At 42.8% G+C, this 25,412-nt stretch overlaps 1 protein-coding gene across 2 annotated transcripts in view; it reads right to left on the bottom strand.

The window, feature by feature from the left end:
• LOC101977349 (EEIG family member 2-like) overlaps positions 1–25,412 on the bottom strand; it is a 111,988-nt gene that overhangs the window by 44,804 nt on the left and 41,772 nt on the right. The window contains exon 2 of one of the 2 annotated variants that reach the window (XM_078026846.1): positions 15,244–16,012. The exons of the other annotated variant lie outside the window; for it this stretch is intronic. Coding sequence (XP_077882972.1) covers positions 15,967–16,012 — 46 coding nt within the window. The 3' untranslated portion in view covers positions 15,244–15,966. Of the gene's footprint in view, positions 1–15,243; positions 16,013–25,412 lie in introns of those variants that run through there. 2 annotated transcript variants of the gene reach the window in all.

Genomic DNA, 25,412 nt, shown 5'->3' with positions numbered 1-25,412 from the left:
ATCTTTTACTGCATTAGGCATCTCCTGCGTGTCCGATCTACCCTGGCTAAGGCAGTATAGGAATTACCACCATTCCCAGATGGGAAGTGTCTCTCAACTGGAGGTGCTAGTTGCCTCTACCCTGGCTGCTGGGGTATATGAGCTCCACCTGACACCTAGGTGGGAGGGGTCTTCTGCCTGGAGGAAGGAGTCTCCTCTAACCTGGCTTCAGCTGTTAAGGAGCTCTACATGACACAGACATTGAAGAGGTCTCCAGCCTAGAAGGGTGACTTCCCCCTACCCTGGCTGCAGGGGTTTACCAGCTTTCCCAGAGAACCAGATGGGAGGGGTATCCTGCTTGGAGAAGCGAGTCTCCTCTATTCTGGCTGCTGTGGTATAGGAGCTCCCCCCTCCAACCAAGATGGGAGGTGTCTCCCGCTGGAAGGGATGAGTCCCCTCCACTCTGGCTTTGTAGATACACAAGCTCCCCCACACACCCAGAGGGGAGTGGTCTCTTGCCTTGAGGGGCGAGAACATTCTACAATGGCTGCAGCGGGATAAGAGATCCCCCTGACAACCAGGTGAAAGTGTTCTCCTGCCTGGAGGGGCGATTCCCAGCTACCCTGGCTGCAGATGTATACCTGCCCCCACCAACACCCAGGTGGGACCGGTCTCCCGCTTGGAGGGGCGAATTCCCTCTACCCTGGCTAAGGCAGAATACTTGCTCGCCCTGGCACAAAGATGGGAGGGGTCTCTCACCTGTAGGAGTGTGTCCACTCTACCCTGGCTACAGGGGTATAGGAGCTCCCCCTGACACCCAGGTGGGAGGTGTCTCCTCCTGGAACAATGAGTCCCCTCTACCCTGGCTGTGGCCTTATACAAGCTCTCCCAGAGATTCTGGTGGGAGGGGTCTGCCGTCTGGAGAGACAAGTCTTCACTACCTTGGCTAAAGTGCTATACAAGTGTCCCCCTACACACAAGTGAAAGTGGTCTTCCGCATGGACAGGTGAGTCCCCTCTACCCTAGCTTTTACATTATACAAGCTCCCCTGACACCCAGATGGAAGCGGTCTCCTGTCTGGAGGGGGAGAGTTCCCTCTACAGTGGAATAGGAGCTCCCCAGCCACCCAGGTGGAAAGGGTCTTCTGCCTGAAGGGGAAAGTGCCCTCTACCATGACTGCGGTGGTATAAGATCTCCCCCTGATACCCAGGTGGGAGTGGTCTCCTGCCTTGAAAAGCAAGTCCCCACTACTCTGGCTGCAGGGGTATAAAAGCTTCACCCCCACACACACAGGTGGCAGAGACCTCCCACCTGAAGGGGAGAGTCCCCTCTACACTGGTTGCTGCATATAGGAGTTTCCCTGACAACAGATGTCAAGGGTCTCCATCCGGGAGGGTAGAGTCCCCTGTACCCTGCCTGTGGCTGTATAGGTGCTCTCCTGGACACCCAGGTGGAAGGAGTGTCACGCCTGGAAGGGCGAGTCATTTCTACCTTGGCTGAGGCAGTATAAGAGCTCCCGTGACACCCACGTGGGAGGGTTTTCCCGCCTGAAGGGGCGAGTCCACTCTACTCCTGCTGTGTCAGTATACAAGCTACACTGACACACAGGTAGAAGGGGTCTCTGGCCTTGACAGGGGAGTCCCCTGTATCCTGGCTGTGGCGGTATACAAGTTCACCCCACACACACAGGTAGAAGGGGTCTCCCGCCTAGAATGGCGAGAGTCCACTCTACTTTGGCTGGTGCCATACAAGAGATTCCAGGACACTCAGGTGGGAGAAGTCTCCAGCCTGGCGGGGCCAGTGTACTCTATCCTGGCTGCAGTGGTATATGAGCTTCCCTCTACACCCAAGTTGGAGGGGTCTTTGCCTGGAGTGGCAAATCCCCTCTAAACTGGCTGCAGTGGTATACAAGATCCCTGCAACTCAGGTGGAAGAGGTCTCCCTCCTGGGGGCAAGAATCCCCACTACCTTGGTTGGGACGGTGTATTATCTCCTCTGACACCCATTTGGGAGGAGTCTCCTACCTGGAGAGGCAAGTCCCCTCTACTCTCCTTGCGGAGGTATATGAGTTCCCCCAGACACCCAGGTGAAAGGGGTCTCCCGCCTAGAGTGGTGAGTACCTGTTACCCTGGCTGCAGCTCTATAGAAGCCCCCATACAAACCCAGGTGTGAGGGGTCTCTTGCCTAGAGGGGCAAGCCCTGCTACTCTGGCTGCACCTAGATAGGAGCTCCCCCTGAAACCCAGGTGAAAGGGGTATCCTGCCTAGAGGGGTGAGTTCATGCTACCCTGGCTGCAGCTGTACACAAGCCCCCTACCACCACCACTGGGCACTCAGGTGGAAGGGTTCTCATGACTGTAGTGGTGAGTCCCCTCTACATGGGCTGAGGCAGAATACAGGCTAGCCTGGACACCAAGGTGGGAGGAGTCTCTCGCCTAAAGGAGCAAGTCCTCTCTACCCAGGCTGCAGAGTTATAAGAGCTCCCACAGACAACCTAGCTACCTCTTTGCTTCATAATCACCTAGGGATCCAGGCTAGTAGAGCCACTGTCCTCCAATATGCGATATCCTATGTTTCCCTTGATGTCAAAATCTGACCAGAAGATGCCAGAAATGAAGAGGATCAAATAAGGGCAGTCTCCATGGACCAGGCCTCATCACGTCTGTTCACATTGCACATTAATTTAAATGATATTTAAATAAAAGAGGAGTGTGCATCTTCTAGGAAGTGTTGTTGAAAGGAGTGAGCATACTTTTCTTCCAACCATCTTCTCACTGACTAAAATTGAGAAATGGTGGCTGGAGCACAAGCAGCTATCTTCAACCATCTGGTCAAAACCACACATTAAAGATGATGGCATAACAGTGCATGAGTTCCTGAGGGTCAAGGAGCTCCCATGGCAGAGCTCCAGACTGTTTACCTGCTGTCTTTAAGGAAACAATGAGCTGCTGTCATATTTAAGCCACTGTCATTTTGAGTTTTATTTACAGTTGAATCAACTTAACTTACAAGGTATTCTCTAATTGTTTCTTTGTCTATTTTCTCTTCTGCCCACATCCACCTCCTTTGTATTGGTGCCTTCTGCTATTTCATTCTCATAGTCCAGAGTACTTTCAGAACTCTCAAATCCTTAGCAGCCAATAGTTTTAGCACATATTTTACATCTCTATTATTTTACCTGATAAAGAAAAAAACTTGGGATTGGTTCATAAATTCAGATTATTTCAAGAAATATTTTTAACACCTACTAATGTCAGGTCCCAAACTGGATACAAAACATATAAACATAATGAGCAAAACTATTCCTGCATTTAAAGAACTTGCAGTATGGGTACATTACTGGTACCCCTTCCAATTCCACTCCACCATCCTGTTTGAAGAAATTGAAGAGCTAAAAATGACATTTCTCAGATTCATTTCCCACTTGAGTTCCAGTTACAAATAAGGTCTGCCAAAGAAATATTCTTAGAAAAAAATGTACAAGTAAATGAAGGTTACCTTCCTGCATTTGCAGGTCACTTGTGAAGTGTGATGACGTGTATGTGACATTCACACTCCCCTTGTGGTCTTCATGGTGTGAGAGTCAGTGCTGACAGCAGCAATAGCAGTGTCTAATCCTAGGTACATTCTAGTCAGAATAAGCCAGGCTTATTAGTAACAAATGAGGTAGGGGGCCTAGGGTTGTGGCTCAGTGGTAGAGCACTCCTCCAGCACTTGCAAACCATGGGTTCAATCCTCAGAACCACATAAAAATAAAAAAATAAATTAAAAAAGGTACCCGGTTTAACTACAATTAAAAATTAAAAATAAAATATTACAAAAAATAACAAATGATTCTCAAAATCTCAAACCTAATGCATCTTTTGACTCTAGGTTAATTTGTGCTGTGAGAGAGCACACAACTGTAGGATATCATAACAAACAGGATCTGGTTTTTAAGGGTGGCTGGGTCAGGAAGTGGCAACTGGGTTTCACTCCTTGGCCTCTGAAAGATGCACAGTTCTTTGTGCACCTATATCCAAAGACTCTACAACCCCTTCTGGAACACTGGCCAATTTTCCCTCCAGAATTTAGAATACCCAGAACCCTTGCTATTCTAGAGAAATGAGTGAACTTCATCAAAGCTAACTCAGGGAGCTAGGCACATTTCTCAGTGGTGAAGCACTTGCAAGCATGTGGAAGGGCCTGAGTTCCATCCAAGGCATCACAGAGATAAGTAAACAAATAAATAAATCCAAAAATGATGTGACCACATTGGGAAGGTTTATTTGGAAGAGAGCTGTCCCTCTGTTAGAAATATTCAAAAAGAAAGAACCAGAATCCACTGAAAACAAAAGAATGCATTCTTATTTGGTCTGGACTGGTGGCTCAAATTGAGGTCCTGAAAGATTCTCTTCCAAAAACAACTAGAAAAGCTGGCTTGGTAGTTCTCAGCTGTAGTTCCAGCAGCTCAGGGGGTGAGGCAGGATGATGGTGAGTTCAAAGCCAGCCTCAGCAACTTAGTGAGGTTGTAAGCAAGTTTGTGAGACCCTATTTCAAAACCCTACCTGCGGATGGGGCTCATGGTGTGGCACCCTTGGGTTCACTGCCTGGTTCCCAAAACAATAACAAACAAGTATAAAAAGCCAGTTGCAGTTGCACTGCCAGGGATCCCAGCTACTTGAGAAGTTTTATGATTTTATTCCTTCTCTCAAATTTACTAACTGGGGCATGACCCATTCTTATTTTTTTCAATTCCTTGAATGAAAGCCCGTCCTGTGTCCAGGAATTCCCCACCCAACATGGGAGTCTCCAATTAAGGCAGGGTCCACAATCAGTTGATAGGAATGAAAAAGTCAAATGTATTTTTCTGCCTCCTGATGTGGTTTGGGGTTAATACCTAAGGTGTTACCTGTGCCCCCAATGTGCTATGTCACCTGGCAGCAGGTCCTAATCAGGATATCTGTGGGAGTTCCAAGCTGTGGTCAAGGCTAGCTGTAAGGATGGCCTTAACCTAAAAATGGCCTAAGCCTAAGTAATTCCAGTTGAAAATGAACCTGCAGGTTCACCAGGCACAGCCTCCAGAGCCCTCTAGTATGAATCAGGCACAGCCTGATAAAGACAAGTCTCTGTCCACAACCCAGTGGAAACTCAGAGTGCAGTCATGGTCATTTTCCTTCACCCTGATGGGATTCAGAGGTGAGAGGTCAGGGCAGAAATTGTCAAACCAGAGGTCATGACCAGGGAATGTAAGATGTCACTAAGAAACACAGTAATAGCTGATAGGGACTGAAAAGGTGAGCAGAGCCCCAACATTTAGTAGAAATGATGGAGCAAGTGAACAGACATTCAGCTAGCTGCAATCATGGCAACATGCTGGAGAGCCTGATGATGTCCTGTACTAATATCCCAATTCTTGTCATTATCTGCCTGATCCTCACATTCATCCTCACTGCTCTCAAACTCTACAGCCACATCTTGACACTGGTGAGAATGGTGACTTCGTCTTAAGATTGTTTCCTCAACCAGATGTCACATCCAGCCCAGGAGGAGCCTTCATCGGTTCCTGGCCTGATCACTGTGGTCTGAATGAGTGAGCATCTGCTGGACTTCAACCCTAAGACTTGAGACTCTAAACCTGGCACTTGAGCTGAGCATTCAGAGGGAATGTCTGTAATGAGTCTGGCATGATTAAGTTTTTGCTGTGCTCAGAGTTAACTTAGGATTTTTAGTTTTGAATTGATTATGTGTATTGCAGTGCCTAAAATTAAGGATTATAATTTTCTTGATTAAGAACCTATACAATGAAGTTGTATTGAGTGATTTGAGTGAATAAAGCATTGAAAAATGCATTAGTATGTGAATATGATTTATTTCTCTCCCCCACTACAGATGTCACAGCTTCGCCCATCGCAACACTAGCCACATTCGCTTAGTCCCTGCCCACTTCCACAGCATTTTCCTAACTTTGCCAATAATCTTGTGGGCTTTACAACATGCTTACTGTACATTCACTCTGCTTAAATGTACCTGGGTTAGTTTTTGATACTAAGAACCACGGTTGCCAGTCACAGTGGCACATGCTGGTAATCCCAGTGGATTAGGAGGCTGACATAGGAAGATCATGATTCAAAACAGCCTCAGCAATGACAAGGCACTAAGCTCATCAGAGAGTTCCTGTCCCTAAAATATATTCACAATTTTTCTGGGGATGCGGCTCAGTGGTCGAGTGCCCCTGAGTTTAATCCCTGGTGCCCACCACAAAATAAATGATTGTTGATGTGTGAAAATATGTAGGGTTCAAGTGACCTAGAGAGTAAATGCATATGTGAAAATTATACTCCCTAGCCAAAGGCCAAGTACAGCCTTCATTCAGTATTCACAGTGAATTAATTTCAGAACTTCCCGCCCACCCTTTGTATACCAAACTCTGCACATGTTCAAGGTCCAGGTATAAATGATGAACTGTTTGAATATAACCTATGCACATCCTCCTGTGTGCTTTAAACCATCTTGAGCTTTCTTATCACATTTAACACAATGGGAATATTATATAGCAGTTTATACTGTGCAGTTTGGAGAATAATGACAAGAAAAAAGACTCTACACATTAAGCACAGAGAAATTAATTTTGAACCATGTTCAATCCAAGGTTGATTGAGTCCAAAGATCCAGACCCTACAGCCTCAGAGCCCAGATGAGAGACACAATAGCACAGAAGTGTGAGTAGAGGTAGAAGCAAACAAAGACATCAGATACATAAGATGACCAAAGAACCAGGAAGAGCAGCCTTGAGAATAAGAAGCACCACAGCTCTAACATCTGCTTGGTGTCAGCACAAAAAGACCTACACCCCTAGGAACAAGAAGGGCATTTCTGAGAGACAAATAAGACTAGCAAAATGCACCTGGTAAATTTCATTCAGTGCCTAGGTTTTAATAATAAAGGGTACTGTGTCCCTATTAGTTTTTTAATGAAACAGTTCAATGTTTCATCTTACCTCAAAGCAGTAAGCTTCAGAAACCAGGAACTGAACTAATAGGAAAGGCCTAATTGCCCAACATGTTGTATAATTAAACTATTCATTTCCTATAACTTGTATTTACTGAATTAAAAAAAATGCTAGAACTGTGGCTCACTGGTTTATTGTCCTTGGGTTCTACTCCTGGTACCAAAGGGAAGGGGGAAGAGGAGAAAAAGAAAAAGTAACTTGGGTATCTTGTTCTTTTGCTGAATAAAATTTTAGGGTGGGTAATTTTTAAAAAGGTGGATTGCAGTGGACACAGTGGCACAACCTCTAATTCCATCAACTCAGGAGCTGAGGCAAGAGGATTGCAAGATCACGGACAATCTGAGCAAGTTAGGGATAACCCCTCTCAAAATAAAAAAAATAAAATGTACTAGGAATGTGGCTCAGTGTTAAAGTAGCCCTGGGTTCAATCCCCAGTCCCTTCACAATAGAGGGAGTTTGGATGTGGTTCAGTGTGTAACAGGGGTTTGCTTGATGCTTTCAATAAATCCCTTGTGGCTTTGAATCTTACATATTTTTTCCCCCAAGTCTTCTCCCTAACTTCCTCCTCGTAATCTTCTTGTCCCTGATGTTCTCCTTCCTGGTTTCTTCTCTCTAATCTAATTTTCTCAGAATCACTTCTAAGAAACAACTTGTTCAGCACTAATCTCTAAGGTATATAAAGAACTCAAAAAGCTAAGCACCAAAAAAAAAAAAAAAAAAAAAAAAGACCCAAGTAACCCATTAAGCAAATGGGCCAAGGACCTGAACAGGCACTTCTCAGAAGAGGATATACAATCAATCAACAAACATATGAAAAGATGCTCATCATCTCTAGCAATCAGAGAAATGCAAATCAAAACTACTGTAATATATCATCTCACTCCAAACAGAATGGCAGCTATTATGAAGACAAACAACAATAAGTGTTGGCAAGGATGTGGGGATAAAGGCACACTCATATATTGCTGGTGGTGCTGCAAATTGGTGCAGCCAATACAGAAAGCAGTATGGTGATTCCTTGGAAATCTGGGAATGGAATTACCATTTGACAAATCTATTATTCTCATCAGACTATACCCAAAGTACTTAAAAACAGAATCCTACTGGGACACAGCCACATCAATGTTTATAGCAGCACAATTCACAATAGCTGAACTATGGAGCCAACTTAGATGTCCTTCGTAAGATGAATGGATAAAAAAATGTAGATTATATAAACAATGGAAGTTTACTCAGCATTAAAAGAGAATAAAATCAAGGCATTTACAGGTAAATGGATGACATTGGAGAAGATAATACTAAGTGAAGTTAGAAAATCCCCACAAAAAACAAATGTCATATATTTTCTCAGCTTTAAGAAGGCTAACTCATAGTGAGGTATGGAGGGGGACCATAGGAAGAATAGATGAATTCTAGATAGGGCAGAGGAGTGGGAAGGAAAATAAGGGCACCGGGGATTAGCAAGGATGGTGGAATGTAATGGACATAATTACACAAATACATGTATGAAGAGAAGGATTGGTGTCAACATACTTTATATACAACCAGAGATATAAAATATTGTGCTGTATACATGTAATAAGAATTATAATGCATTCTGATGTCATTTTTTTAAAAAAAATCAAGCAAAAAATATAACAACCTATTTCTTTAATAAGGAGAATGATAGCCCTTGGGACAGGAGACCCTCTGGTTTTTATTTTTTCTACCAAAATAGTAAAAATTTCCTTTCCTTTTTCTCAAAACTGTGTCCTCATTATTACATTAGCTTCAGGGAGTAGAAGAGAGCATTTGAAAACAAATGCTTTAGTCGTATAGGGCAACTGAGCTCAAAACAGAACCTTTAGAGGCTCTACACTCAGAAAGTCTTTTCTAGTGACCTGCAGCCAAGGAGTGGTAGCACATGCCAGCAAACCCAAAAATGCCAGAGGCTGAAGCAGAAGAAGCACAAGTGGGAGGCCAGCCTCAGCAAGTTAGCAAGATCCTGCCTCAAAATAAAAAGAAAAGAAGGTGGAGATGTAGCTCAGTGGTAGAGCACCACTGGGTTCAGTCCCCAGTACCAAAAAAGAAACACAAGATTGTGGCAAATAGTTTGTGATGAAAAGAGAATATCACATTTCTTTCTCTTCAAATGACCAGAGGTCTGGACTTAGGGTCTCTACAAGCAGTTTCCCTTCATCCCAATAGTTTTAATTTCTGCTTTGGGTTAGATCATATAAAACTTCTTTCATTCTGTTTTTCTATTCCATTTTCTGTTGTATGTTTTGTTTTGTTTTGGTTTTGGTTTTGGTTCTGGGGATTGAATCCAGGTGCACTACACCACATAGCTACATCTCCTTTTCATTTATATATTTTCAGTTTGAGACTAGGTCTCAATAAGTGGCTTAGGGTCTCATTAAATTGTTGAAGCAATTTAATCCTTGCTTAAGCAATTTGATCCTCCTGCCTCAGCCCCAAATCATTGGAATTACAGACACGTGCCACTACACTGTGCTAAATTTCTTTATTTTCCCTTTCCAAATATGTGTGGGTGTGTTTTATCAGGTATTGAAGCCCAGGGATGATCTGTTGCAGCTACATCCCAGGCATTTTCATTTTGTATTTTCAGACAGTGTCTTGTTAAACTGCCATGGGTGTTGCTTGAACTCTTAATCCATCTGCCTTCGCCTCCCAGGAAGCTGGGATTACAGGTGCAGGTCACCAAACCTGGAATGACACAATATTTTTTATATGCTGGACTCTATTCTGATCTATTTCTTTCCCAGGACTCCACTCCAAAGTGGCACACTGTCACATGTACAAGATACACATGACAATCGAGCCTCATCTCAAAGTTAGCATTTTCCATCTCTTACTTGCAAATGTTTTCAAATACTCTATGTGGCTTATAGCATTGCTTACATTTAAACGGAGCATGTTGGTATCGGTCTGTAATCCAGCTATTCAAAAGGCTACAGCAGGATGATGATGAGTTTGAGACTAGTATGGAGAACAAAGTGATATCCTGTCTCAGCAAAGACAGAGCTGGGAACCAGATGTGGTGGGCCATGATTGTAATCCCAGTGGTTTAGGAGGCTGAGGCAGAAAGGATCACAAGTTCAAAGCCAGTCTCAGCAACTTAACAAGGCCATTATCAGCTTAGTGAGACCTTGCCTCAATATAAATTGAAAAGAGCTTGGGATGTGGCTCAGTGGTTAAGTACCCTGAGTTCAAACACCAGTACCAAAAAGAAGATGATGAAGAATGGGGAGGCAAAAAAGGGGTAGAAGGAGAATAAGGAGGAGGAGGAGGAAAAGAGAAAGAAAACAACAACAGCTAAGGGCAAATGGACAACCCTGAGCTAAGGCAGAGTCCACCCACAAGCTGCCCATTCCCTCTACTGGGCACAATGACATCTGGCTCTAGAACCCAGCAGTAGAAAGTCACTTGATAGGAAAGGGGACACACTGGGACAAGCCTGCCCCCTACTGGCTCTTTTGACACTGATTTTTAGGTAGTTCTTGCTTCAGATTACACTTTTCTGTGATTGGCACTGACTGTGGAGAGTAGCCATGAAAATTAATTCAAAACCAATCTCCCCCACCCCCAAAAGTGATTTTCTGTTTGTTAGTTTTTATCATTGGAAGGTGTGTAGGGGCTGGTGGTGCACCTGGTAAGAGGCATCTTGGAAGGCAATGGGGAGACAAAAGTAGAAAACTGGACCCTATTTGTTGGTGAATCTAGCTTTCCTGCTGGGTGTTTTTTCTTCCTGAACTAGAGCTCCTGTGACCCCTGGTGCAAGCAGAGCCTGGCTGTGTGTGGCCTCTGGGAACCGAGGGACACAACTCCCCCAAATCCCCCAAAGGCCAGTCTTACTACCCTTGCCACTGTAGGTTTCTTCCCTGCCCAGGAGAAGCTTTACTCCTCTTTGTGGTGCAAAAGAGCAACCTCCAGTCAAGTTGCCCAGGGCCACCTCTATGGTCTGCCAAGCTGTTCAAGGTCACTCAAGTGCAAGCCAATCTTTTTCACCTTGGTGGCAATGATTCCTCTGATGCTGTCTCTGTTTCTTGTTAATTCCCTCTAGGGAGCATGATCCTCTCAACAGCCTTCTGGAAATGGAAACAGACCTCAGGCCATGTTCCAACCCTGCCCAAGCCTGCCAATTGCCACTTAGCAAGACCTGCCTGGGGCCACCTCTCCAGCCCCAACACCCTTCTCTCCCCTATTTCCATGTGAAGAGTTGATTCCTATGTGCCTTCTGTGGGCACCTCCCAGCCAAACATTCTGGTCATCCCCACACACATTTTTTGACTCCAGTGGCTTGGGTCATAAGATTATCCCAAGAGTCCTGACAAGGTATCAGACTGAAAGACTGTAGTACAGAAAGGACAGGACTCTTTGGATTTAAAAAAAGCCTTAGACAAACAAAAGCTTTGGAGAAGATTGAGGAAAACCCCTGAGGAGGAAAGTAGAGTTGTGTTCTGGTTGGGATGGAACCTACCTGAGTTATGGAAACCCAGCTCAAAGCAGTCATTGTCAGAGGACCCTAGCATCCAGAAAGGGCTTCTGAAACTGCCTTTTGTCAATAGTTATCTAAAATTTACAACATGCTAATTAACAGAATATATATGCACACACACACACTCACATGCACAGAAATATATCCATTTGATGGATTAATCCACTGATTGGATTATAGCTCTCATGATCTGATCATTTCACTTCTTGCATTAACAAAGAGACTTTTTGAGGACAACTTATATCCAAACCATATCAGAGACACTTGCCTTTGACACATATCTTCTGCTCCCAACTTCCCAAAGAACTCACAATTCCCACTTCAGTGGATTATGGAGACTGGGCTCTCATATTTAACATACAATGAGACACCAACCTGGGTGACTCTCCTGAGGAGACCTATGGAGTTCCTTTTTGGAAAGTTCCTTCAGGTAGAAATAAGGCCCTGCCATTGGTCTATGTTCCCTTAACTCTTTTCACCTTTGATGAGTAGGACCACCTCAGGAAGAAGGACAGAAAGCGTTTTGAAAGTCTATATTTGTTAAATTCATAATTTTGATCTGATACATGTAGGTTAATATGTTTTTCTAATTACATTCTGCTTTGTTCTAAGGCCTGTAAAGGTAAAATTTCCAAGCTGATTCTAAGCTGCAGAGCCTGAGTTAAAGTGTAAAGGACCAGGCTTGTAAACCTGCTTCTAAAACTGCAAAGCATGGGTTAAATTCCTGAGGCAGTTAGGACAAGGCCCTACTGACCATTTAGTGATTTATGGACTGGGGTCCTGTGCAACTCCTCACGTAAGCATTCAAGACCCTGTGCAGTTTGTCACATAGATATTCAGGGTCCAAACCAATCAGTTTGAATGTGTACCCCACCTAGGAGCACCAATCATTCCTGCCCTGATTGTTCCCGCCAATATATGTACTAATTATGTTTCAGAATTGTTGTTCAATTTTCCCGCGCCTCATGATGATTTGTTCTGATGTATGCAAAGCCCCCCACCCTCTCTGAAAAGTGTACTTAAACTCCGCTTGAACTCTGCTCTGGGCTCTGAGCCGCTCTCCCTTCTTGAGTGGGCACAGAGTCCCAGCGCGCTGGAACAGGATCCTCAATAAACTTCCCCCCTGCGATTGCATGAAGTGAGTCTCTTGTGTGGTTTCTCCCCTCCGACGCTCCGCTGCACCCCAACAGGCCAATTTACAAGGTTTAATTCTCAGTCTAATAGGTTTTAAACAAATAATCTACAAGGCTTTTGTTTGTCTGTTTTGTGTAGGGGCACTAGGGTACTCTCAGTCTACTTGTATTGTCATGTCTACATATATTTAGTACTAAAAATTGATATATGAGCTCAAAAATTAAAATTTAAAATATGGATACAAATACTTTTGCTTCATATGATTTAAAAAATTCAATTGAAATTTGGGTGAATAAATAAAAGTCAAAATTTCTTTAAAGTTATTAATGCAGAGTTTTGTTTCTAGGTGATCAAGTATTTAATAAAATTGTAATGTCTATAAAGTGTATGACATTCATTGTCTCTAGAATTTTTCTTCAATGGGAAAAAATTTAAAATGCTATTCAATGCACTTGTCTTATACCTTTTTTAAAAAAATGTAAATTTGATCTGACCTATATGAAATTAATCATGGATGTGTTTGTTAGAGACATCTGAGTGGTTTACAAAGTTTAAATGTTAACTATTAAATGTAATATTAAGTAATAAAACTTTTTAAATTTCATAAGGTAAAATATTTAATCATTGTTGGTGTTTTCATATTTTGGTAAATTTAAAAATATTCAAATTACATTATCCCCAAAACAAGGTTACTAAAAGTTAAAAGTCCCAGTGGGTATAATTCTATATACAAATAGTCAAAAGGTTTCAACTGCATTTCAATTAGAGTACTATAAATATATTTCCTCTTATTAAAATGGATTAATTTATCTAAATTCAGAAATTGATAAGGGTTATTTTAAGGTATAAAAAAAGATGAAGCCATGGATCAAAAATTATTAAAAGCTTCTAAATATAAAAGTATATTTAGTAAAAAACATGTTTCCAGGTAAGAAAGTCTTTGTGTGGTAAAACATAATTATAATACATCTAAGTATACAAGAGGGTCTAAGTAAGTAATGTAAATATCTATAAATAAAGGAGAAATGTTAAAAATTTTTTTATAACTAAGTTGTTTATATATGTAATACAAATAGTTAAAAGTATTCAAGGTTATTCCCTAAGAGCAAGTATTAATCTACCGATATAAACCAAAGTTTGATTCACATATTAAAATGGCAAACACTTCTTAAAATATTAATTACATTGTGTCTGTTAAGTTTTATTCTCTAGAGCTACTATCTGGACAAATGAAGGTTTGTATACCTCTGGTGAAACAGCAACTGTTATTTTAGAGTATTGTTCCACATTACAGAGTCTAAAACTTGGTTGGTATAAAAACATCAATAAAATTGTAGTACACTACTCTTCTTTACATATTAAGTGTGCTTCCTTACCTTGGCTTGACCCCCAAATCACGCTTTTGTGTTTTTTTTGGCTTAAATCTGAGGCATAACTGAAGGTGGTATGTTACTCTGAACATCTAACTTTTAGAGAGTAGAGTGTCTGCTGCTGGACAGCAATAAAGGCTTAATTGGAATGGCAATGAGTGGTCTAAGAGTTATTTCAGGGACTCAGTATCTTTATAACATTCATCCAGAGGAATTTTGCTGTCTGAGGCTATTATTCTCCTTTTAGTTATGGCACTTGCTCCCAGGTGCAATGTAATTTCTAGAGGTTTTTAAATGCTCTATGGCAAGATACTTAGGTGCACACTTACAGTCCCAGTAACTTGGGAGGCTGAGGCAGGAGGATCAGAGATTCCAAGCCAGCCTGGTCAACATAGTCAGACCCTGTCTCAAATAAAAATATAAAAAGTGTTGGGGGTGTAGCTAGGTAGTAAACTGCCCCAGGAACATAATCCCCAGTACTAAACACACACACACACACACACACACACACACACACACAGTCCAGCAGCCTCCTGCATGCCAAGCGATTGCCATCAGATTCAGACAAATCAAAGGAGCCAAGACTGACCATGTAATGGTTTAGAATATTCCCTGGTCACAGTGTCCCAGCTGATGATGCTACTGTGAAAGATTGCAGAATCAAAATGAAATTTATGTACCAAATTCTCACAAAAGTGGAGAGCAGGAGACCCTGCAGGAGAAGGTCCTTGAGCTTGATAGTTTAATAATAGACTTCAGGAGGACTCTGACAAAACCACAACATTACACCAAAAAATGGCTTCTAAACTCCTAACTTTCCAAAGAAAATCATAGGATTTTTATCATTGGCTCTCAAGAGATTAATAAAACACAGAATGGACCTTGCAACTTCCAAAAAACTTCAGGAGAGCCTTTCTTTTTTTTTAACATTTTTTATTGGTTGTTCACAACATTACAAAGCTCTTGACATATCATATTTCATACATTAGATTGAAGTGGGTTATGAACTCCCAATTTTACCCCAAATGCAGATTGCAGAATCACGTCGGTTATACATCCACAATTTTACATAATGCCCAATAAGTAACTGTTGTATTCTGCTACCTTTCCTATCCCCTACTATCCCCCCTCCCCTCCCCTCCCATCTTCTCTCTCTACCCCATCTACTGTAATTCATTACTCTCCTTGTTTATTTTCCCATTCCCCTCATAATCTCTTATATGAAATTTTGTATAGCAATGAGGGTCTCCCTTCATTTCCATGCAATTTCCCTTTTCTCTCCCTTTCCCTCCCATCTCATGTCTCTGTTTAATGTTAGTCTTTTCTTCCTGATCTTCCTCCCTGCTCTGTTCATAGTTGTTCTCATTATATCAAAGAAGACATTTGGTATTTGTTTTTTATGGATTGACTAGCTTCACTAAGCATAATCTGCTCTAGTGCCATCCATTTCCCTGAAAATTCTATGATTTTGTCATTTTTTATTGCTGCATAGTACTCCATTGTGTATAGATGCCACATTTTTTTATCCAATCATCTATTGAAGGGCATCTGGGTTGGTTCCACAGTCTAGCTATTGTGAATTGTGCTGCTGTGAACATCGATATGGCAGCATCCCTGTAGCATGCTCTTTTAAGGTCTTCAGGGAATAGTCCAAGAAGGGCAATAGCAGGGTCAAATGGTGGTTCCATTCCCAGCTTTCCCAGGAATCTCCAAACTGCTTTCCAAATTGGCCGCACCAATTTGCAGTCCCATCAGCAATGTACAAGAGTACCTTTTCTCCACATCCTCGCCAGCACTTGTAGTTGTTTGACTTCATAGTGGCTGCCAATCTTACTGGAGTGAGATGGTATCTTAGGGTGGTTTTGATTTGCATTTCTCTGACTGCTAGAGATGGTGAGCATTTTTTCATGTACTTGTTGATTGATTGTATATCCTCCTCTGAGAAGTGTCTGTTCAGGTCCTTGGCCCATTTCTTTTGCACTGCAGTGGAGTCTGTTATGGTTCATTCTCAAGCACATTTTGAAACTGGTGGGCAATGATTCTGAAGAAAATTAAAAACAGTAATGGCTTCCACGTGGAATGTTCCAGTTGAACATCTCTCAAACAGCTGCTCTTTTAAGCTAGGTGAGGTGGGAAATGCCTGTAATTTCAGATTCTCAGTAGCCTCAGGAAGGAGGGTGGCAAGATTCAAGCCAGACTTGGCCAATTGGCAAGCCTGTCTCAAAATAAACCAAAGCGAACTGGGCAATTGGCCTCTGATACAATGCTCAGTACTGGAGGAGGGGAGAGTAAGATTTTAGGCTTCAAGTTGGTTTTATCAAGTTCTCTGATTACATGGGAAAATAAAACTAAATCATCTCTGTTAAAAGTTGAAGTATTATTTCATAGGACATAACTTTCTGTATTGACTTTAAATATCTTTCATCACTTTGGTTAAATGACTTATCTTTTGTAATGATTTGGGAACCCAGGTTTCATTAAGTGCTTTAAACCTTTTGAGATTATTGACTAACTTCTCTATGATAAAAGTCTACATTGTCATTTAACCTTGAGCTAACATTGGAATGTTCTAGAGAACTTCATATTTGTTCAAGAGATTTCTAGAAGAGAGACATTAAGTCAATTAGCCTAATTTGATATGAGGGAAAGTCCTATCAAATATGACATAACTTTTTCAAGTTATATTTATTTAGATATTTTATTAATATTTGCTTTAAAATGGCAAAAATTCATAATAAATCTCATATATTTTTAGATATAATTCTGGACACTATATTAAAATGTATGCCAATCAAATCACCTTGTTAATAACTGGTTATCGTAAATTCCCAACAAATTTTTAACCATGACGATTCTAAATGTTTGGCATCAATTGTTATCCTTTGGGTGGGAATGTGGCTCAAGTGGTAGCGTGCTCACCTGGCATGCACTCGGCCCTAGGTTCGATCCTCAGCATCACCTACATATAAAGATGTTGTGTCCGCCAAAAAATAAAAAAAAATTTAAAAATTCTCTCTCTCTCTTTCTCTCTCAGTCTCCCTCTTGCACTCTCTCTCTCTCTCTCTCTCTCTCTCTCTCTCTCTCTAAAAAAAGAGTTATCATTTGGATTATTGCCCTGAACATAACTAAAATCAGATTAATTGATTAAGAAGAAAAAAACCACTAACGAGTTTACTTGAACACAGGTCTATCATCTATCTATCTGTCTGTCTATCTATCTATGTATTTATTTATTCATTTCTTTATTTATTGTTGCTAGAGTTCAAACTCAGGGCCTCATGCAAGTTAGGCAAATGCTCTATCTTTTCAAAATTGGAATTCAAAATAGGGTGTGGTGTTGAACACTTTTAATTCCATCTGCTGTGGTGTGAAGTTGTAAATACAATCAATACGTTTGTCAGTTATGGGTTAAAGATTAGTAAAAAATACAGATGATGGATATAAAATCTTGAAGAGTGAGATAAGACAATTATAAAGCAATAACTCTCATAGGCAGGCCTGAGACTCCATTTTGCTGCCTCCTATGAGAGACTGTTATAAGAGCTGTTTCTGAGAAACTTAAATGAAAGCTGTTTTCTTATTTTAAAAAATTGCACTTTTGTACTTTGTACCTCACAAATTGTACCCTACTCAGGATGCACTGGTGGACGTGGAGAGCTATATTCTGGGTTTGATGCTATTGTGGGTCTACATGACTGAAGTAGATTCTCATCCCGAAGACCCCCACCCACATTCAGGATGTGACTTTCTAGCACCTACTTGAACCCAAGACTGTGCTCAACTGAACTGCAAAGCTAATGTACTGGATTACTGACTGGAAAATTTTGATCCTGCCTAGAGCCCAGAGGCCCCACTTATTAATGTTTTAATTTCTATAATTTGATAGCTTTACATGAGGATAAGCAAGTCACTGAGTTGTGGATTTTGTGCTTATAATGTCTTTGGATGGATCAGGAAGCTGCTGTCCTCTCACAGAGTTTGAGACTCTGTGGTGGGTGACAGTCCCTAGTCAGGTAAGTAAAGCTCTCTTTTGATTTGAAATTCAAACTTAGAGTGCTTTCTGAAGGGACTCCCCATAACACCATCTTTTTAGCAGGCTAAGGCAGAAGGATCTCAATACAAGGCCTGTCTCAGTAACTTAGTGAGAACCTGTCTCAAAAAACAAAAAGAAAAACAAAAAAAAATTTAAAAAATGGGCTCAGAATGTAGCTCAGTGGTGTAGTGCCCCTGGGATTAAACCTTGGTACCCAAACTGAATTCATGAAAAATTTAATTAACTAAATAATTAATTAATAAAAATGAAAAAAAGCTTACGATGTAGCTCAGTGGTAAAGCTCTCCTGGGTTCAATCCCCAGTGTCAAAAAATAAAATATAAAATACATAAATTCAGGGCCTAAATATTTTTTAAAAATGATCACCAGTACTCATAAAATTTCTGCAAAAGTCTAACTCTTCATAGAATAGTAAAGGCCAAAGCTTGGAGATGAGATACCCAAGGCCTAATAAATAGGCATAATTGAATTTAATAGTGATTTCCTGGTGGAGGGACTCTGAGAGCCACTCCCTCCAAACCCACCTTGTTGTTCAAATGTGGCTCAATAAGTTTCAACGTTGATTCCTAATCATCTATTAATTCCCTTCAATGGGGTCTGGACCAACCAGGGAAAGTCTATCCTGGCACTGAGATAGAATCAAACCCTAAACATTATGTGATACATCCATAGAAAAAATCTTCATCCCATGGGGGAAACATAAATGGTGCTCAAATCAAAAGGCAGTAACTGTGTCAAATCCTGATGAAGGGCAAGTGGGTGCTGGGAAGGGAAGGTCCCTGGGCAGCCCTGCCTGATGGCAGGAACTATCACAAACCAGTCAGCCCCAACTTCAGCTGTGCATAAAATCCACCCAAACCCTCACTCCCCATGTTTTCTAAGAGGACACCTGGCCAGACACCACCTATTGTCCTTGAACTGAGGCCACCCTTGGTACTGAATCTGTGGAGCCTGTGATAATTGATTCAAAGCTGCCTTTGACACCCTGTCTACCTTTGCCTCCTGGATGGGGCTCTGACTCATCTTTCTTTGGGGGTGATGCAGTCCTGCCCTATTATGTTTGACTACACTTGTCATTTGGAGAGACACTGTCTGTTGTGACATAGGTTGATTGTAATTTTGACCTGCCTTGTGCACCAAGTTAGGGGTAATAAGAGAAGTCAGGGATGTGGCATGAAGTCAACCTTTCAGCTGGTGACACACAGACAAATTCCAGAGAAACTTAAAATTAAATCAGAGTGTAGATTTCAAATATTGTAGAGCATAAAAACCAGATACATGTTGGATGTAGCCTTAATCCTATATAGCTGTACACACACATGAAATTAAATGTGTTTCATTTGTGGCAAGGTATTATGTGAAAAAGAAACCAAATATTACCTTATGCAATTGTAATTGTCCAACTAACATATGAGTATATGATGTGAGCAGGGATATTTTCCAACAAGTACCCCCAAAGGCCACCATGATTAGAAGCTGTGTCTCTTAATAGCTCATATGTGACGATGTTTTTGGAAGATAAATGATTGGTTTATAGCCATAACCTAGCCAGTGAATTAATCTCTGGTGGGATTAACTGGGAGATAATGGGGGAAGGTGGGCTGTGGTGGAGGAAGCTGACCTTTGGGGTGTGAATATGGGTGTATAGTTTGTATCTGCAAGTGGCCATCTCTCTCTCTCTATTCTTTCTGGTAATGTGAGCCTCTTTCCTCTGCCACATGCTTCTGCTATGATGTTCAGGCTCAACTTTGAGGTGCTGTGTCTGGATTGAGGCCACTGAAACCAAGCCACCAAAATAAACACTTCCTCCTCTGTAGTTGTTGTCCTTGGGTCTTTTAGTCACAGCACCATAAAGCTGACTAAAACAAAGAGACCGAAAAAACAGAAATGCAATTGTCTAACCACCACCCATCAAACCATTCCTTCTACATGTTCCCTGAAGTGCTCACCTCACGTGGCTCATTCAAGCATTCCATCTCTTTCTGTCTCTCCTTCCTCAATTTTAGAATTTCATTTTACTCAGACTCTTGAAATTTCCCTTTGCTTGTGTTCTTCTCTCAGGCTAAAGGCTGGGGAAAGTGCCTGGGGCCAATGTTTTCTGGGAGATGTGCCCTGGGGCATTCCCTGATTCTGAAGGAAGTCTCTCTAATTGGTGGCCTCCCTGAAGTCAAGGACACCTGCTGTCCAACCCTGGGTCTTTCTTTCCAACATCCCAAGTTGCCCACCGCTTCCACCCTCAGTGGCTTTCAGACTTTCCCAAGTCTGATGGGGCATGGTGGCCTGTGCCTGTAATCACAGCAACTCAGGAGACTTGAGGAAGGGGGATGGCAAGTTTGAGGCCAGCCTCAGCAACTGAGGGAGGACCTAAGCAATTTAGTTGGACTCTGCCACCAAATAAAAGCAAAAAATAAAAAGGGATGGGGATGTGGCTCAGTGGAAGAGAGCCAATGTGTTTCATCTCCAGTACAAAGAGACAGAATAAATCTTACCCTATGTCTAGAAGACTGATTCTACCATCCTGTGTGCACTACCTCCCTTAGTGTGCTCATATTTGCTACAAGTTAACTTGACACTTGTGTGAATGTTGGAAACATGGTTTCCATTCTGTAATCTTTGTGGATGACACTACTGTCTTCAAAAAGCTGTTTCCTCTCTGGAATTTTCAAAATATTTTTGAAAATTATTTTTTTCAAATAATTTTGATATGGCAAAGATCCCTGTAGAAAGGTATTTCCCAGTGGGGCTGGGGATGTGGCTCAAGCGGTAGCACGCCCGTCTGGCATGCGCGCGGCCCGGGTTCAATTCTCAGCACCACATACAAACAAAGATGTTGTGTCTGCCAATAACTAAAAAATAAATAAATTCTCTCCTCCCTCCCTCTCTCTCTTTCCCCTCACTCTCTCTTTAAAAAAAAAAAAGAAAGAAAAAGAAAGGTATTTCCCAGTAATGTTTTTCTTACATTAAGGATTAAATACTTTTTAGTCTCACAGTAGAAATAGGAGGATCACATATGGACAAAATTGAATTCATGGTGGGGAGTGCATGAACAAAGGCATCACTGACTCTCACATCTCCTGATTCTGTGCTCTTGCATGACCATCAGATTCAATGAACTAATCCAAGGAAGAAAATCTCATCATGATTAAGTGGGTGAAGACTGGGGAAGGTGATCACATACTGCTTTCTGATTGGAGACTGATTAATCAGATGGAGGTGGGGGTGTGGCCTGAGAGGTCTATAAAAGCTTCTGCAGAGCCAGAAGAGAAGCACAAGAGTCTTGCAGCCTAAGGAGACACATCCTGACCTGCGGAAGCTCAGAGCACCTGCACACCTGACCATATCCAGTAAGTCCCTCACTGGCCAAAGGAACAGCACCTTCCGTCCTCACCTGTGTGGATTCAGGAACAATTTTGTTCCTGTCTTTTCTCATGAACTGACGTAGGCCTTCGATTTTGCCTCTCAGTGTGGTTTTGCCTTTATGCTAAATATTAGGATTTCCATCTTGGTTTATGTCACTTTCAAATTCCTTTCTTTTCTTTTTCTTTTTCTTTTTTTTTTTTTTTTTTGGTACCTGGTATTGAACTCAGGAGCACTCTACCACTGAGCCACATCCCCAGCCATGTTTTGTATTTTATTTAGAGACAGGGTCTCACTGAGTTGCTTAGCACCTGCTCTTGCTGAGGCTTGCTTTGATACCTTGATCCTCCTGTGTCAGTCTCCAGAGCTCCTGGGATTATAGGTATAGATTCACAGGCCCAAATTTTATTGATTTGTTTAATTTTTGTTTTTTAAGGTTTATATGGACAATATAATTTATTTATTTATAAATTTATTTATTTGGTGGTATGGTGATGGAACTCAGGGCCTTCTACTTGTGATGTAAGCACTCTGATAACAGAGGTATATCCCCAGGTCAATATTTATTAATTTTTATGTGCTGCTGAGGATCAAGCCCAGTTCGAGCCCCAGCCACGTTCTTCACCAAGGAGATTGGATTCCTATTTCATTCTAATTGATTGCAATTCTATTTTCTGATGATGGAAATATTTATATTGTGTGCCTATAAATTATACTCTTTTGCTGGGTGTGGTGGCACACACCAATAATCTCGCCAACTCAAGAGGTTGAGGAGGCAGGAGGACTAGAGTCCAAAGTCAGCCTCAGGACACGAAATGCTACACAAATCAGTAAGACCCTGTCTCCATCTCAAATACAAAATAGGGTTAGAGAAGTGTCTCAGTGGTTGAGTGTCCTAAATTCAGTCGCCAATATCAGCCCCTAAAAGAGTATACTGTATGGCCTAAGTGGTTTTGTACTTTTATAATTTGTTTAAACAAATTAAACCAAAAGCTTCAAATGATCTCATGGTACAGTTCAGACTCTGTTCTGATCCGTTTGTTCTCTTCAATATCCTCCTAAGGTGGCAGAATCTCACATGTGTAACAGATATCCATGAGACTCTGTTTTAATTACCAAGTGTTTTATAACATGAGCGCATGTTTTATAAATGCTAATTTTTAAAAAAAAAATTAAAACAAATGTCATCCATATGAGGGCAAGTCTATTTCCAGCCATATAGTTGTTGAATCTAAGAGCCTACTGTTTAGGCCACGTGACACTCCAATTCCCCTTTTAAAAGGACAAAATAATAATCCAAAACTTTCCCCCATAAGGGTGAGGTGTGCTTGTAGACTTCCCAGTACCCCCTTCCCAGAGGCTGGCAATGGATGGAATAGTGACCTTTTCCCTGGATCATTTTCCAGGATTTTTCTTCATTCATTCTCCCCAGGATGAGCATCTGGTCCACACCCATGCTGCTGAAGCTGGCAGGGTGCAACCTGCTGAGCAACAAGTCCAGGGCTGTCCTGGATCTGGAGGAGCTGCCCATAGAGCTCTTCCCACCACTCTTTGTGGAGGCCTTCAGCAGGGGAGAAAATGGTGCAGGCCTGGCCCTTCACCCACCTGCCCCGGGGGCCCTGATGAGGAAGCCACAGCTTGAGATGATCCAAGTGGCCCTGAATGGGCTGGACATGCTGCTTGCCCATCAGGATCGCCCCAGGTGAGGGGGACCTAGGTTGCCTGGAAGGGAGCACCCTGGGTGCCAGGAAAGGGATGGGTATAGGCAGGGAGAGTGGGTACTGAATTGTGCACCACAGGCTTCCTGTGCTGCCAGCAAGGAGGGGTGGAGAGGCCTTGGCCATGCTGAGCCCCATCTGGGAAAGGCTTCCAGATATGGAGGTGCTTGTGGCAACTGTGGTGACCCATTAATGAGGCTGTACTTTCCCCTGCCTCAGTCTGTACAAGTGGGGGCACCAGGCTGGATTGGAGGGAAGTGGATGGAGAAAGGTGAGACAGAAGAAAGAGGTGGAGCAGGGGGTAGCAGGTGAGAGGTGAAGGAAGGGGCCTCATGGCCTACACTCTGCTGTCGTCCCCGCAAAAGGTGGAAACTGCAGGTGCTGGATTTGCAGAATGTTTCCCAGAACTTCTGGAGGATGTGGTCTGGAGCCCTGGTTGATGCCTTCTCACCAGAGGACATTAAGAAGAATCGAACATTGAAACTTGGTCCAGCAATGGCAGCTAAGTCACCCTTCAAGGTTTTCATAGACTTGAGCCTCAGAAAAAGACCCCTGGATGAATTGCTGACCCACTTGTTCCTGTGGGTCACACAGAGAAGGTACAGGCTGCACCTGTGTTGCAATAAGCTGAAGATCTTTGGGAAACCCACTGGTCACACCAGGAAGGTCCTGAGACTGCTTCAGCTGGACTCTGTCCAGAAGGTGGAAGTGCACTGCGCCTAGGTGCCCTCCACCTTGGCTGCTTGGGCTCCTTTCTTGGGCCAGATGAGGAACCTGAGGAAGCTGCTTGTCTCCCAGGTCTATGTGCCTGCCTACACCTCCCAAGAGGAGCAGGAGCAGCTGCTCATCCAGCTCACCTCACAGTTCCTCAGGATGGACTGCCTGTGGAAGTTCTGTGCCAATGCTGTCTTTCTCCTCAAGGGCCACCTGGAACAGGTGCTGAGGTGAGGAAGGTGGGGTGAGCACCCTCTGCAGACCAGTTAAAGAAAATTGGCACCTACCAGCCACTGACACTCTCAAGGTTAATAAGACACTGGAATGTAAATAACCCATCCTTTTGTTCCTATTGGATCCTGAAGCTAGTTTGATTTTTTGTGTTTGAGCAGACTCCTAAACGAGTGTCCATAGTCTGGGAAGTGCCACCATACTGGAAATCCAGTATGGAGGGAGAGGAGCTAGGGATGGGATTGATGTCCTGTCCATGGGAGGCCTGTCCAGCAAAGGTGGTGGAAAGCAGGTAGAGAAGAGGGCTTGGAAGGAGGGAAACCCCCACAGTGACACCTGTCAACAGGGAAGCTCTGTGCTCCCCAGCTGGGAGCAGAGATCCTGCCTCTATACCCACCTGGGGAAGGCTGTTCTGAATTCCAGGTAGTGATGTTGGGTGTAAGGGTCAGGAGCCGAAGTGGAAATCTTGCTGTGGCTATAGGATGTGTGCCTCTAAGAGTGTTTACCCCAGTGGATTTTGTTACATCCTGCCTAAATTTGTCCTTCATACATGACTCCCCATGACCTCCTGTGGCCAGACCTGTGACTTTCCGCTTGGCAGTGAGGAGGGGACACAGAGATGTGGACTCATCTGTTCACAGGATATATAGTGAAAGGCTCACCCTGACATGGGTTGATGTGAATGACCAGATTCTGCAAAAGGCAGCATCCTAACTATGGACCATTTTCAGATCACCAGGGTGACTTTGGGTTTGGGCCAATTTGTCTTCACTCTCCTTGACATTTCTCCTCAGAACTAACTGTCTGGTTTTTTCTTAGGCAACTGAAGACCCCCTGGAGACCCTCTTGATAACCAACTGCCCACTGTCAGATTCTTACTAGAAATACCTTTCCCAATATCCAAATGCCAGACAGCTCAGACACCTGGAACTGAGGGGCAACAAACTGACCGATTTCAGTCTGGAGCCCCTCTAAATCCTGCTGGACAGCACTGCAAGCACACTGAACAGCCTGTACTTGGCAGCTTGTGGGATCACAGACTCACAGCTCCAAGCCCTCCTACCTGCCCTGAGCCACTGCTCCCAGCTTGTGATATTGAGCACTCATGGAAACCACCTCTCTATATCAACCCTGAGTGACCTGCTGCTTCACACTGCCAGGCTGAGCCAGTTGAGCGTAGAGCTGTATCCTGCTCCTCTGGAGAGCTATGATGCCTGGGGTACCATCCACCCAGGGAGATGTTCCCAACTCTGCTGAGCTGACAGCAATAGTGAGGGACTTTAGGCAGCCAAACATCCTTGTGTTCTGTACTGTCCTCTGTTGTCATTGTGGCTCCAAGTTCATGTATAACTAGGGCCTCATTCACTG

The sequence above is a fragment of the Ictidomys tridecemlineatus genome, chromosome 11 (assembly GCF_052094955.1).
Source record: "Ictidomys tridecemlineatus isolate mIctTri1 chromosome 11, mIctTri1.hap1, whole genome shotgun sequence".
Taxonomy (NCBI): Eukaryota; Metazoa; Chordata; class Mammalia; order Rodentia; family Sciuridae; genus Ictidomys; species Ictidomys tridecemlineatus.
The sequence above is the reverse complement of the archived record's forward strand: the minus strand, read 5'-3'. Positions and strand labels throughout refer to the sequence as shown.